The 15,768-nt window shown below is 48.6% G+C and overlaps 1 protein-coding gene across 16 annotated transcripts in view; it reads left to right on the top strand.

The window, feature by feature from the left end:
• The window catches only part of SEPT6 (septin 6), a 72,871-nt gene extending 59,903 nt beyond the window's left edge, over nt 1-12,968 (top strand). For 5 of the 16 annotated variants that reach the window (XM_003135344.5, XM_005673868.3, XM_013986374.2 and 2 more), the window contains 3 exons: nt 2,220-2,410; nt 5,258-5,302; nt 8,801-9,451. In XM_003135344.5, coding sequence (XP_003135392.1) covers nt 2,220-2,410; nt 5,258-5,261 — 195 coding nt within the window. In that variant the 3' untranslated portion in view covers nt 5,262-5,302; nt 8,801-9,451. Of the gene's footprint in view, nt 1-2,219; nt 2,411-5,257; nt 5,303-8,800; nt 9,452-9,966; nt 11,754-11,954 lie in introns of those variants that run through there. The other 11 variants (XM_021080249.1, XM_021080248.1, XM_013986373.2 and 8 more) reach the window with 6 other exon arrangements.

Below are 15,768 nucleotides of genomic sequence, written 5' to 3'. Positions count from 1 at the left end.
AAATAAGATTTAAAACTCAGTTTACCAGTTGCATTGGCCACATTTCAAATGCTCAACCCTCATGCAACTAGTGGCTACCCGATAGGAACATTTCCATCACCGCAAAAAGGTCTTGTCGGCCACCACCGCTTGAGAGTCAAGACCTGGAAGTGCCCGTACGGTGCAGCAGGCCAAGGAGCCAGCGTTGCTGCAGCTGTGGAGTAGGTCACAACGGCAGCATGGGTGGGTTCGAATCCTGACCTGGGAACTTCCAGATACCTTGGGTGCGCCCCTCTCCGCCCCAAAAAGAGTCAAGATCTGACATAGCCCCTGGAGGTCAAGGGCAAGCTGATTGTTTTCCCCCTTTCAGGGAGGTCGGAGCTCAGTAGGGATAGTTGATTGATTTCTTGCCTGGTCTGCCCCATCCTATGTGCTCTGACGGCCGTGGGAAAAGAGGTCCCCAGGAGTCCCAGGTACCTTGCTGAATCCTAAACCAGTGACAGCTGGTGCATTTCCCCATGCACTTGAATATTCTGTTCCATTTCATTCTAGTGTTAAAGAAACATCTGTGCAGCTCGGGCGAGTTTTTAAACGGAGGCTTGATGGTCTATCTGGAGCTTTCATTACTTAAGCCATGACTGATAGAGTGCAGATAGCCCTCTAACCATCACCTTGCCTCTCAGGTCCCACTACTGATTCACCCACTGCCGCCAGATAAATTGGCGTCAGCTGCAGTTTTGGTCATGTTGGCAACTGCTTCAGCTCGCTGGGCCTCGAAACCCACAAAGAAAGGAAGCACTTAATTACTTCCCAAGTCTCTTCCTATTTTAATCTGCTGTGACTCTTCCAGTGTTATTGGCAAAGCCCGTGGCAAGGGTATTGACTTCATTTCAGTTTCACTTTTCAAAAGAAAAATATCCCCCAGTACTTTGAGGAAGAGAGGGGAGGGCATCTCAAAGATAAACAGATGAATGAAAGGCCGGTGAACAAAAGCCAGGTAAAAGCAGCTGAGCTGCAGAGCTCCACTCCTCCCCTGCCCCACGCGGCCAAGAAAAGCCAGTTTGCACGGCAGGTCTGCCGTCCATCTCCACTTACTCTGTGACAGTCCCAGATGCCTGTGGGACACCCGACCTCCTTCGTGATGTGCCCAGAGCAATGCAAACCCTCAATTCCCTCCTAAATCGTCAAAAGAAAGTGAAATGATGCTTGCTCTGCTCTTTCTACTCGGGGGAGTTTATCCCATTCTAGTTTATGACCATTCATACCCCTGGCTCCCTGATCCACTTATCGCAGTGGCATGCTAGAATATTCTAGCTCTTCTCGTTTGGGTCTCTGGCCCTGTTGAGAGCTGGTTAAGCTTCCCCGTGATCAAAGCTGAGGTTTCTGCCCCATCCCACTGTCTCCTTCTTTTATCTCCTCCTGTGTCCAAGGACAAGTGTTTTCTTTGCACAGCTTCGGCATTGCTGGAGTTTTCTCTGCAATCCCTGATGATGCTTGGTGATTGGAGGGGATCAGGAAAGGCAGGGGCCCCTTTCACCTTGAGCGATTTCAGTCTGTGGTCATCTAAAGAATGGTTGGCCTTGGGCGAATTCCTTAACTTCTCTCCTACCTCTGTTTCCCATAAAATGCAGCTAATAACAGAAAACCTACCTCATAGGGTTGTTGTGATGATTAATGAGTTAATACATATAAAGTGCTTATAAAAGTCAGTTCCTGGCCTATAGTAAGCACTTGATAGATGTTCTAGATTATAATCGATGTAGTTATTACTGTATGGGACTCTTTTTTTTTTTATTTATATGCACCCTTAGCACATGGAAGTTCCCGGGTCAGGGGTTGAATCTGAGTTGCAGCTGCAGCACCACTGGATCCTTTAACCCTCCATGTTGGGTCGGGGACCAACCTGCACAACCCGAGCTGCTGCAATCTGATTCTTAACCCACTGCACCAAAGCGGGAACTCCTATGGGGACCCTTTTAAATAAATAAACTGCTTGATTAAGCAGAATGTGCATTTCCCTGACCATATTCAGGAGCAGAAATGAGGAGGTAAAATGCCAAGAGAACTATCCAGAACATGGTGCTCTTTGATGCAGTCATAGCTGTCTCTGGCGGAAATGTCTCAAGTCCCAGGGTCTTGCAGGTCACAGGCCTGCTTGTCCCCCCCACCCCGGGCTCGGCTCAGCTGGGATCTGCTCATGGGGGTGGCCCCCGCCCCAAATCCCTGTGCTTCCCTGCCAGCTGCATGAGAAGTTTGACCGTCTGAAGAAACTACACCAGGACGAGAAAAAGAAGCTGGAGGATAAGAAGAAATCCCTGGATGACGAAGTGAACGCTTTCAAACAGAGAAAGACGGCGGCCGAGCTGCTCCAGTCCCAGGGCTCCCAGGCTGGAGGCTCACAGACGCTGAAAAGAGACAAAGAGAAGAAAAAGTAAGTAGCAGGCTGCTCTGGGGTGAGGGCTTCCTCCTCCTGCTCGTCCCCTCAGGGCAGTGACAGAGGCCAGCTGTGGGCCTATAGGCCCTATACCTGGTGTTCCCATGGGACCTTGGGATTCCCTGAGTTTGGGGAGCTGAGAGTAGGCAGGGCTGTATGTGGCCCCAGAGGCCCAGCCCTCCTGCTCGGCCTCTTGGGAAAGCCCTGCAAACTCCAGGTAGGAGGAAAGTGGGGGAAAGCAAAAGGATCGTGAGAGAGTAGAAAGAAAGGACACAACGAGAAGCTGCAAAGTGACAAGAAAGAGATGAATGAAAAGAAGGCCAGAGAGAGGGTGGCAGAAGCCTCTGGGCACCCTCTTCCCCCCGGTGACTCAAAGGCCTTCTCGCCTGTCCTGAGTCTGAGGTCGTGCACCTCTCCATGCCCGGATACCCCCTCCCCTCCCCACCTTGGTTCTCACGGCCGCAGCCAGCAGAGTTTAAGCGCTGCTGCTGAAGGCTGTAGCCTGGGCCCGATTTCTCACCCCTTCCTGTCCCTCCCTGTTGGCTGCTTAGTTGTTCCCAGCCTGGGGTACCAGGAACTTGGTGGGGAGCCCTCAGATGCTAGTATCTTCCGCGCACCCCATCCTCAACCTGGGGAGTAACTGTACAATCCATCCAGCTCCCCTGGGGTTCAGTGAGACAGGATAGCATGGGCTGCTGGTTACCTTGTGGCTCAATAACCCTGACCCAAGCCTAGGCTTTGCTTGCTGAAGTTGTCCATTCCTCCTCCCAGAACCAGAGAAGAAAAAAGCATTGTTTTTTTTTTTCTTTCTAGGGCCGAACACTGTGACATATGGAGTTTCCCAGGCTAGGGGTCGAATAGGAGCTGCAGCTGCCGGTCTATGCCACAGCCACAGCAACACCAGATCCGAGCTGCGTCTGCAACCTACACCACAGCTCACAGCAATGCTGGATCCTTAACCCACTGAGCAAGGCCAGGGACCAAACCCGCATCCTCAAGGATACTAGTCGGGTTTGTAACCACTGAGCCACAACAGGAACTCTCAAGAAAAGCATTTCTTTTTTTTTTTTCTTTTGGTTTTAGGGCCGCCCCTGCAGGATATGGAGGTTCCCAGGGTAGGGGTCAAATTGGAGCTACAGCTGCCAGTCTATACCACAGCCACAGCCATGCAGGATCCGAGCTGTGTCTGTGACCTACACCACAGCTCACGGCAATGCCGGATCCTTAACCCACTGAGCAAGGCCAGAGATCGAACCCCCAACCTAGTCGGATTCGTTTCCGCTGTGCCATGATGGGAACTCCAAGGAAAGCATTTCTGAAGAGACCTATACAACACCAGGAAAACATCCCGTGGTCCCTTGCGCTCTAGTTATTTGTGCAGTGTGACTGCAGAAGCCCTCATGTGGAGAGTCCGGCAGTGTCCTCACTAAGGCGGCCTGAGGATCTAAAAGATGGCCTTGGTCATCGTCTTCTGTTCTTAGCCCCTTGCTGCTAGACTCAATTATTGGATATTTGCCAGAAGGAGGAAACATCTTCCTTTCGTCTGTGCCGACTTATCACTTAGGCATAAAAACAGTACAACTTCTCACCAACAATAAAATACAGCAATAAAATATTTTATATTTGAAGGCACTCAGTTTTGCCACCTGCTTATTCTTTTTTCCAAAGTGTAATTTGGATGAGTTCCCTGGTGGCTCAGTGGGTTAAGGATATGACGTTGTCACTGCTGTGGCTTGGGTTGCTGCTGTGGTGAGGGTTTGATCCCTGGTCCCAGAACTTCCACATGTTGCAGGCACGGTCAAAAAAAAAAAAAAAAAAAGTGGCCATTTTGGACATTTTCACCACTTAGTCCATAGATTTTTTGTTATGAATCTCAACACTGTATGTCAAAGTCGCTGACTTATTAACTTTTTTCAGTATTCCCTGATAATTAAAGTTCAAGTAGTCTAGTCTGAAAAAAGACTCTTTGGACACACTGTATATTAACTGATCTGTCATGGTGTGTTAGTTGCACCAGAAGGAATGGATTCCTATTTTTAAGATCAGAGAAGTCTAAATTTGTCTGCCAGCTCCAACCTGCTGCCTTCATAGTCCGTGGTGTTTGTTAACTCAGTCCCTGGGGCAGTTTTGCAGCCTGCTGGCAGGAATTAGGAGATTCATTTGTTCAGACCCTGCTTGACACTAAGCTATCAATAGTCCCAGTTGAGATGTGCCATGGAAGTTCCTCCCAGACCAGGCTTCCTCCCAGTTGCCCCCAATCAACCACCCCACCACCCTGACCCCCAGACAGAAGACCCTGTATAGGAAGACATGCCTCTCCAGTCTCCAGGAATGTTTGGAGTTGGTGACGGCGCCCTTTTCCAGTGTTGAGATGGGTGGGCCCCTCATGGCACGTGACACCTCCTGGTAGCAAGAGAGCCTGACCAAACTGCCCATCCTCTTCCATACGTCAAATGTATAAGTGGCCCCAGACCTGGGCTTTTTAGGTACTTCCCTGAACAGCTGGCTACCCTCTGGAAGGCCCATCATGAGACCTGTGTCTCTCTGGTCCCGTGGGGGTGGGGGGCTTGAGGGTGGAAGTGAGGGTGGCAGCCTTTCTTCTGGAGAAATGGTGGTTGCATCTACCGGAGTCACATACTGAGAATTTCCTTTGGCTGCCCTTTGAGAGGTTAAAAAAGAGTACCTGTGTTTCAGGGGGGGGTCCCTCCCCGCCCATCCTCCTCTTCCCTTCCCCACTCCTCCTAATCTCCTTTGACCTCTAGCTCTTCATTGTTTGTGTCAACTCATAATATTTGATGTCTCCCCAAGCTCACTCCATCTTCATCAGCTCTTACTGTTTTACAGTTAACTCTGCTGTTTGCTGCATGCTGCATGAGACCCAGGGTCCTGGTAAGCTTTATTAACTCTAAATAGAACTGGCAGTGGCTTCTAGAACACACCTCCCCAAATCCTACCCTCTGCCCAACACACATATCTAATATAAAAGAAGCTGCTTCATTGTCCTAGCTGGTTGGCTCGAGTGACTTATAATATAAAAAAAAGAGTCTGGTGTGATTTCAGGTGTACATGTGGAATGTTGGCCTTCCTGATTAAAAATGGGCTGTTTTCAGACTTTTGCTGCTAGAAACAGCTAGGTAGCTTAGGCGGATCCTGTGATCAATATTTGAGGTTTCAGTTGAGGCGATTTTTCTTCCCCCTTAAGTAGCCGTCATCATTACTTTCAAAATTGACTAAACTGTAGTGACGGGGAAACTCTTGGGTTCACAAACCCTGTCCTGCAGTGTCAAGGTCAGCCTTGACCCCCAGGTTTGGGATGTTCTGAGCCAATGGAAACTTGCTTCTCTGTTTCCTCTGGCGGCTGTTTCTTATCCAAGGAGTTCAAGTTCTCCAGTTTCCTTTGGCTGTGTAACCCCCCCCCCAACATGATACAGTGGATAAAATGAAGAGTTCTCAGATGTAGAGAATTCTTTACATGTAAACACCAGCTTCATGAACACTTTTGACGAGGAGGTAGGCAGGTAAGGTGGATTTCTGAGGGCTAGGTGTTATGTCTACAGAAGTGAATAAAGCAGCCCCTGGTTATATAGAGACATAGTGTATAGGTTGATTAAAGCAACGATGAAGTGTCTTCTGTCTGTTCTACTAGACTCAGGTCGTGAGTGGGGACGGAAGATAAATGTTTCTAACTTAACATCATTAGGCTAATTACCATTCTTAAACTTTATCGTAGAAACTTTCAAACAGGAACAAAAGAAGAGTGAGGGTAATGAATGCAGCCCCATGTGTCCACAATCCAGCCCCCATACAACTGTCCACATCTGCCAGTCCTGTCTCATCTATTACCCCAAACTGGCTGGATGATTGTAAAGCAAAACCCATATCATTTCATCTGTAAAGACGTCAGCATGTATCTCGAAAAGCTAATGACTCTTTGGAAAAAAAAAAAAACACAAAAGCACAATGCCACCATTATCACACCTCCAAAATTACCAGTTTGTTCGCATAACATTTCTAGCCAGTGTTCAGAATACCCCAGTTGTCTCCTAAAGGCCTTTTACATGTGGCTTTTGGATCAGGGAATGCAAAATATTGGGAAGGCTTCTCCCCACTCACCCATGCAGCTGATGATTTAAACGGAGAGCCTGCTGTGAGTCACCAAGCTGATTGCTGCAGCTACTGCTCGGGGGACTCAGGGCAGCTGGCAAAACATCCTACTTTCTAGCGAATCCCAAAGAGGAAGTCCCCAGAGGCATCTGAAACATAAGGCCCATGAAATTGGGCCAAAGGCAACAACCCTCAAAGAACAACGGAATGATTTACTGTCTGGCTTAGAGGCAACTCTTAGAGCCCTGTTAGTTGACTTGAATGAAACAGCAGGTTTCCATGTCAGAAGACTCTCGAGCCCTAGAGGGGCTGTCTGTCCACCAGCTGTCTGTCCACCGCTGCAGGCCCCGTGCCCAGCAGGGGGCGCTGACACTCAGTTCACGTGTATCTTCCTTGTTCCTCTCCTTTGCAATGAGAACAGGAAGGATGCATCCTGGTCAGTTGGACTTCAGTTTATGAAACCCGAATTAATGCGGCTTGACACAATCTGGTTCAGCTTTCCCTGAGTAAATCACCAGGAGTGGCCTTTACTAAAATGAATCCTGGCAAAGCTAGACTTAAAGCTATAATTTACAAATGAGAGGCAATTGGCCAGCGAGACCAGCCAACCCTGACCCTAAGTTAGATTGGCTGTTTCTGGCGTGCTTCTCCCCAGCAGAACACGAAAGCTGTTCCAAACCAAATAGGAGATGGAGGTCCTGGCTCCCTGGGGGTTTGAAAGCAGCAAAGGCAGCCTGTCCCTTCTCCAAAGCCCTCATGCCCCAAGTGGCTCACAAAGGCCAGCCCTCATTGATGCTGCTGCAGGCAGAGTGAAGCTTACTGTTCCTCACTGGTTTTGAAATTGCTTCAGGCACTACTGGCAGCCGTCTGCAACTGCAAGAGAAATTCTTTCTCTGTGACCCGTACAGAGTTGCAGATGCTATGTCTCATCGGTTACCAGCCCCTTTGACCCTTGACGGGGGCGGGGGGGGGCACTGCACAGTATATGGACAGCCTACACATGTCAGAATATTTCAGCCTTCCCATGAAGCCCAGAATCCAGGCCACTGCAGTGTTTTCTAGGAGGCAGACAAGGAAGAACGGAGCTGAGCATTTGTATTCCATGTTAACACTCTTCAAAGTGTTTTTCTGTATGAGATCCCATTTCCACCTGACAACAGTCCTATGAGGTTGAGGGGGAAGGACGGAGCTTCAGTTTACAGGATGAATAAATGGAGGAGTGCGGGGTGTGAGAGACTTAGCCAGGGATCGCACAGTGAGTTAGTGGCAGAACTGGGACAGGAAAGCAAAACTCCTAATTCCTGGTATAAATTGCCATTCACATGAGTGTGTGTGTGTGTGTGTGTGTGGTGTGTGTGTGTGTGTGTAGGTGTGATGTAGTCACTCTGAGGAAGTGACTACGCTCAGCGTATGCTTTTAACTGTCCATCACCAATATCTTTTTTTTTTTTTTTTTTGTCTTTCTGTCTTTTTAGGGCCGCACCCACGGCATAGGGAAGTTCCCAGGCTAGGGGTCCAATCAGAGCTACAGCTGCCAGCCTACACCAACGCCAGATCCGAGCCACATCTGCAACCTACACCATAGCTCATGGCAACGCGGGATCCTTAACCCACTGAGCGAGGCCAGGGATCAAACCCGCAGCCTCGTGGATGCTAGTCGGGTTTGTTACCACTGAGCCATGACGGGAACTCCACAAGGGTGAAGTTTAAATGGGAGGAAGGTCAAAGTGCAGAGTGAGCACAAAGCAGTAATGGATTTCCATAGTCCAGGTTTTCAGGTGACTGGTGGGACCCTAGCTCAGAGCCCAGCCACCACCCCCAGACACTTTGGTACCAGTTAGCTGACTGAGACTCTTTGAAGGTGACCTGAGGTGAAACCTCTACCTCTGCCTCCTCCGGGACAAAGCAGTCAGAGCCTGGCACTCTGTCCCCTGGCCTGAGGCCACCTGGAGATTTACCGAAGGTACTCCTGTACCTGGTGTCCGGGTGGGGGGCACTAGTCAGGACATCATAATTAAGAAGAGAGAGAAAGGATTCTCGCAGCTTAAGTTGATCATTATTTTGCAAACTAATGTCACTACTCACCACTCAGAGGTATGCGTGTGGGTGATTGAGAGAGAAAGCACGTTCCCAGAAACCAATGGAATGAGGCCTTTAGACCATCTAACAGAGCTAAATTCTAATTTATCCATTAGTCATCATGACAATTTTCTTCTAACTTTTTTTTTTGTTTTTGGACATTAATCCATCCATTCATTAACCCAACTTCTCTTTTTATTTTCAGTTTGGGCTTCCTGTAGACACCCTTTTCCTGCGCAACAGAGCTGGGCCTCCCTTTCTCTAATTCGCCCTTAACACGTCTAGGGGGCACACCACCTCCACCCTCCCCTCTCTTCCCGTCAAGGTTTCTAGAAGTCCAGGAGTCCGAGGACAGGGTCAGGCCTCTGGTCAAGAAGCCAGCAGTCGCATGGCTTGGAGATGCATCCTGCATCTCAGCCAGTGTTCCTCCCAGTGCCCCCAGCCGGCCACTCCCCACCGCATCCTTGCCAGGGGGTGACATGTTCAGGGGTCCCATCTGCTACTCCATACCACCAGCCTCCCTGTCCCAGCTGTCACTGCTACTTGTTTCCCTGAGGTATTTGCATCCACCATGACTGGGTGAGCACCGGTCACTGGGCCTCCCCAAACACCCCACAGCCCCTTCTCAGAAGGTTCCAGAAGGAGGTCACTTGGTGCCTTTTCTTTCTGGCCTGTCAGCCCAGCCCTTTCCAGTTTGGATGCACTCAAGCTGGATTCAGAATCTGGAATGAGTTTATTTACACCTAGCCCTTCCCAGACAACACAACGACTGAAGAAAGTAGCATGTTTGCCCTCCTTATAATATGGGTACCCCACAGGTGCAGAAGGGAGAATAAACCTGAATATTATTACCAGCCTAGTGTCTTATGGAATTGTCTCGGCATGCCCTATGTAACTCCCCTTGGGACGCCACACCATCCCAACAAGGCAGGGCCATCGCGGGCATAATCAGCCGCTGTCGCCAAACTGAGCGGTCAGAGAATCAGTGTTTTCAGTCTGGCTTTGGTGCATCTTCCAGTCTATTTATTTGGTGAATGCGATGATGAGTTTCCATCTGTATTTTGCACGTGTCTCCCAATAAGAAGAGGTGAGACCGTCTGTGGGAGAGAAAAAAAAAGAGATGTCGAGCCTTGGAAGGTCCCTAACTTGATCTCCAGTCTAAGGATTTGATAGTCGAAGATCTTCCAGCCCTAATTCTTATACTGGGGCCTGAGAGTGGCTTTGGGAACCCCTTTGCGATAGACAGCCCTCCACTGTCAGGGCCACGAGGCGCAGTGGCCTTTGGTGTTTGGCCAGTGAGAGCGTGAGAGCTGCAGGTGACCTGGCAACGATCTGTGGCTAACACCCCGTTTCTCTGCCCTTCCTTTGCAGTAACCCATGGCTGTGTACTGAATAGCATTCCCCGCTACAGCTGGACTGGACTCCATTTAGCCTTTTAAGCCAAGGTTCCTCTTGTAACTGACAGCTTTCCTTTGGGATGCCAGGCAGCCGGGTCCCCCCCCACCCCCCGCCCCACCACGTACTTCTACTTCAAGCCCCACTTCTTCTCTTGATTTCTGCCTCTCAGTCCACCGGCATGGACCATGACCACCTTCGTTTTTATTTTTATTTTTTTGTGAGGGTTTGTTTTTCTTTGGTCACTTTCTTTCAAAACACATGTCAAACAAGGTGACGCCCCATTTCCAGGCCTTTTAGAAGTGTTGAGAATGGGGAGGGGTTGGTTCTTCAATAACAGATAATAACAGGAGGTGAAAAGTAGAAAAAACAAAAAGCAAACGAAGACATGCACTTTATCGTTTCTTCTTGGCAAAGCAAGAGTGTGGCTTTGATCTGTTCGGCGAGTCACTGATTTGGCAAGTGGCCAAAAGCAAGTACGAAGGTGATGCCACCAAAGCACAAGCTAGTTTCTTGAGAAAATCCAAGTCCCAGTGGAGCAGTTCAGGAGCCCCTGTGGTCCAAGATTTAAAAAACAAAAAAGCTGGGAGACTTAGCCAATAGCTCAGGGAGATGCTAAGTTAGGGTCAGGTCTCCTTGGAAAAGGCTTCTTTTCCGCAGCTTTGGTGTTTCTGTGACCAGGGTCACAGCTGCTTCCGGAGAATCCCAAACTTAAACCCTCACCCACTCTCCGTCCCTTGGGCTAATTATTTGCATTACAAATAGGAGGCCCCTCATTTGCACTTGTTTACAGATTAACTGCTTGAGGCTTGAGGACCTCCGAAAACTAACTTCGAAAGGTATTACAGCCATCCAGCCTTTGAGAGACCTTCAGAGACTAGGCAGGGATTCCGTATGGAGACATTTTGGTCTGGAAGGTAGATAGGACCCCCCCCCTTTTTTTTAAGAGGAAACAGAGGCCCAGAGAAATAAAGGGACTTGCGGTCCCAGGGCTGTTTCATGGCTGAAGCCAGGCTAAATTGCATGCCTTCTGACTCCTGATCCATTTCACGGATGGATTCTGTTCGTGTCTGTTCCTGGAGACAAGTCTTTGGATGTTCTGGAGAAATATTAGTATTAGGGGGCCTTTGAGGGTTTTATCCTGTAGAAAAATATCCAGGATAGGGTGGGGAGGGGCGGGCAAAGCAGAGGACTTCCGATGATGATAGGCGTCAAGGGCACCTGTCAGGTGGTCAGCTTCTCTGGGCGTCCATTTAACAGGTGCCCTGGGTGATGTTTGTAATCAGGGAAGTTTGGTAAACAAAAAAATCTAACCTGCGAGGAGACATGAGACCTTTAGAAAGTCAACCGAGGCTATCAAAAGAATTAAAATCTTATTTGAATTGAGTAGCCTGTCTCACTGTAGACAGAAAGGTTTTTTTTTTCCTTCTTCTGTGAAAATGCTTTTTAATTAGTACAGTTGTTACTATTTAAGAAAAAATACCCTAAGTACTCTGTTTACTTCTGGTGAAACAAAACCAGTCATTAGACTCGTTCTGTACCCCACCCCACCCCCACCCCAGACTGGAATGGAATGGCTTTTCTGAAAAATCCCTACGTGTACACACACACACACCCCTCATTTGTCTTATTAAGTTTGCTTTCCTAGCTGCAATACAGATCACTTTTGGTTTTGTTTATGTTTTTTTGTTTTAATCATTTGACATTCACATGTGGCTGTTAATATGTGCTTTTCTTTTTAAATTAAAACAAGAAGCTTTCAACTGGTGTGTGGTGTTCTTAAAACCTTCTCAGCAGACTTCCCCGTGAGGATGGTCCATCAGGGACCCCGCTTCTTACCTGTCTTCTCCAAGTTTAATCTGTGCTGCCTCACCCTGCCCACTCCCCTCACCCTGTCTTACTTTGAATGTCCTTTGTCTTGGGCTAATTTCATGTTTTCTTTCTCTTTCTCTCTCCCTCTCCAGCTTTTTTTAATCTTGTCTTCAGCAGCTGCACTAAGTCTAAAGGAGAAGACTGCCATTATAGAAGAGTTAGGGTTTCACATTGTCTCAAACCAGAAACCAACCAATTCCCTCCCCTCCCCAAGCTGCGCGTGCACACACACACACACACACACACACACACCCCACAGTCAACTAGTGTTCATGTGTCCCTGTGACCAGGCAAGAAGCTCTCTCCTGACTTACATGGTATTTTAAATGGAAGTATCTTGTCCTAACCTAACGAGGCAGGAAAAGAACTGTCAGAGCTGGAGAATGGACCAAAGGTAACCTCAGAGAGACAGCTGCGGGACGACTCAGCCAAGTGTAAGGAGACTTCAGCTGTGGGTGTGGAAGTTCTGTTCACAAGTTCTCCTTTGAGTTTTCCGTCTTTCTTTTTAAACCCCAATTCTCTGGGTCAGCTGTCTGTGGGCACCCTGGAACATTGCTGAAGAGGGGAGAGAAAATCGAGGGACATTCATAGTGTCTTCAGCACTCACAGACCTTCCGCAGACCCCCAGCAAGGGTGAACATGGATCTACTAACACTCAGGCGGAGAAGGGAGAGACGGGAGGGAACTTAAGCTTAGTGAGAGCAAAATTACTCCATTCAGCCTTCTAAGGCCAGTGGGAGTTTTGAGAGAGGTTTCTGCTCAAGCTGGGATCTGGAGGGAGAGCTTTGATGTTGCCAGATCCTTGCACCCGTTGGTCTAAATTGCATCAGAGCACCATGTGAGCGCGCTCATTCCACGTGCCGCTACCACTCTCGCCATTCTGCTGTCCACTATCTCTTGAGAGAGCCTCTTTGCATGTTTTCCAGAATCTGTGTTCATTTGTCCTTTCTTCTCCTTTGTTCTTTTTGCTCAATGATGTGACCAGTCACTGCCCCTCTGGGGCTTTCATTTGCCAAGAAAGAAACATCCTGAAACCAGCACTGTTTAGCTTGATACCTTTCTAATGTCCATGTCAATTTTCAATAAAATTCAAAGAAATGCTCAAAGGTTGTGTGATCTGATCTTAGATCATTAGGTGATGTGCCCACCATGGATTGCCTTAGAAGGAGTGAGTGGCTTCTTTTCAAGGTGGTGACTTGATGGGCTCAAGGAGGCACCATCAACCGGCTTGCAACCTTCCTGGGGGTCGGGGGGCTGCTGGACCCACTCCCTCCATCTGGGCTTGGAATTCCCAATTGGTGAAGTGGGGTGAGCAGGAAGTCCTTTACTTTTCCTTCATTAGCATGGATTTAACTGATCCCTTGAGCTCATTATCATCTAGGATAATAGATGGAGAAGGTGGACTGCCAGATCCTACAGAATCTTGATTCGGGTGAGTTTTAATTCTGGGAGGAGAAGAACTCCGTGCTTCGTATCTTCTCGTATTTAATACTGTGATGTGAGCGTCCCCCAAATTCATGGATTGGGCTGTTCTTTATGACTGGAAAAGCTTTCTATAGATAGCAAGTAGTACTTGGTTTTCTGGCTCTACTAGGAACGGAAGCCTCCTTGTCTCTCCCAGCATTAAAGTGGATAAGAGGGAGAGTGGTCAGTTTTCGCAATTCTGGTCGCAGTCGAGGTGGACTTCCTTTCCCATTTCCCAGTGGCCAGATGATGGAGACAGGAGCGCGGTCCGCCTCCTGGGCAGGAGTACCAAGGAAACCGCACCTGCCTGCTCCTGCGCAGCTCGCACACTAGGGGGCAGCCGAGCGGAAGAACGCTCGCCTGTGACATCAAGGAGCCCGGCCGGCAGCGAGGCATGGAAAAATCCAGCCTCTGGAGCCAGACAGACTTGCCAGCTGTGTGTGCTCTGGGGCAAGTTGTGTTCAAAAGTTCACTGTAAAAGAAGACTATCAGTAACTCCCTTGCAGGGTGATTGCGAAAAGTTCCATGAGCTGATGTAAATGAAAGATCCGGGGATCCTTGTTAAGCGCGGAGTTTCCCCTTTATTAGAAGTATCTGAGGTTCTTCGAATCCAGTTTCTCAACGTCGGCACTATTGCCATTTGAGGCCAGATAATTCTTTGTTGTGGAGACTGTCCTGTGCGTTGCAGCGTCCCTACCCACTAGATGTCAGTAGCACACATCATCCCATCCCCAGCTGTGACAACCAAAACTCTCCAGATAATGCCAAAAGTCCCCTGCAGGGCAAACTCGCCCCAACTCGGGAAGGGTTGCTCCAGACCAGGGGTCTGCAAACTTTTTCTGTAAAAGGTCAGCTGGTAAGTATTTTAGGCTTTGCAGGACACATGGTCTCTGCAACTGTTCAACCAGACATTGATAAGCTGTAAAAGGATAAGTGTGACTGTGCACCAATAAAACTTCCTTTACACACACTGAAATTTGAAATTCACGTGTGAGTCTCATTTTCACATGTCCTGACTTACTATTATTTTTGATGTTTCCCACCATTTAAAAATATTAAGACCGCTCTTAGCATGAGGGTCCTACAAATACAGGCAGGGGGACTTGTGGGCCACAGTTTGCCCACCCTGCCTCTAAAGCATTTTGATGCTTGTTTGCATCATCAAGCCTAAAGGTATTAGAAGTGACTGGCTGGAGTTCCCGTCGTCGCGCAGTGGTTAACGAATCCGACTAGGAACCATGAGGTTGCGGGTTCGATCCCTGCCCTTGCTCAGTGGGTTAAAGATCCGGCATTGCAGACGCGGCTCGGATCCCGCGTTGCTGTGGTTCTGGGTAGGTGGTGGCTATAGCTCCGATTCAACCCCCAGCCTGGGAACCTCCATATGCCGTGGGAGCGGCCCAAGAAATAGCAACAACAACAACAACAAAAGACAAAAAAAAAAAAAAAGAAGTGACTGGCTGATCCAAAGAAATCAGAAATGAAGACGAACGGCTGATGTTTTAATGCAAGTTAGTGGGGGAATGGGTTTGATTAAAATTTGCATATAGTTTTGCTAGATCATAGATGGGGGCAAGGGTCTGCTGGGGTGCTGAGAGACTGGCCCTGGGACAATACTGAGCAGTGTGAATCCAACTGCTTCTAGGGAGAGAACTGGGCCTCTAATCTCCTAAAAAAGGCTGAGCAGGAGTTCCCATCATGGCTCAGTGGAAACAAATCTCGACTAGCATCCATGAGGATGCAGGTTCGATCCCTGACCACTCTCAGTGGGTTAACGATCCGGCATTGCTGTGAGATGTGGTGTAGGTCACAGACACGGCTCGGATCCTGCGTTGCTGTGGCTGTGGCGTAGGCTGGCAGCTGCAGCTCTGATTGGACCCCTAGCCTGGGAACCTCCACATGCCTCAGGTGCGGCCCTAAAAAGACAAAAATAAATAAATAAATAAATAAAAGGCTGAGCAACCTGGCTCCACCTGTAAGCACTGAGGATAAGCAGCGTCATTTTGTGTCTGAAATACCCCCACCCTGACAGATTCATCCTTTTGCTAAAAGGACAGCTTTCTTGCAAGGTCGTTCTTTTAAAATGGGGGCAACTCTTGCACAAGCTCTGCATTAGGACAGTAATACTTCACAGTGGTTTCGCCGCCTGGACCTACTACCTTCCATCAATATCCAGCCAGGTCCTGCACTGCCTCTTAGCTTGTTTGGCTTGGGCTTTAGAAAGTCCCTGCCCTCCGCTCAATACCTATACAAAATTGTATGTATACTTGTTATGTGTCAGACTGGGGACAAACTCCTTATCTTGGTTTTGGGCTCAATGAAATTATTTTTTCTTAACCAAATAACAAGGTTGTATTGAGCACCTCCTGTGGCTTTGGCCCAGTGCCCTCTGCTATGGGGGATGCTTTGCATGAGATCAGTTACACTGCTCTTGAGGAGCTCACA

This window comes from Sus scrofa, chromosome X, assembly GCF_000003025.6.
Source record: "Sus scrofa isolate TJ Tabasco breed Duroc chromosome X, Sscrofa11.1, whole genome shotgun sequence".
In the NCBI taxonomy this organism is placed as follows: Eukaryota; Metazoa; Chordata; class Mammalia; order Artiodactyla; family Suidae; genus Sus; species Sus scrofa.
This window is presented reverse-complemented; position numbering and strand designations above follow the sequence as displayed.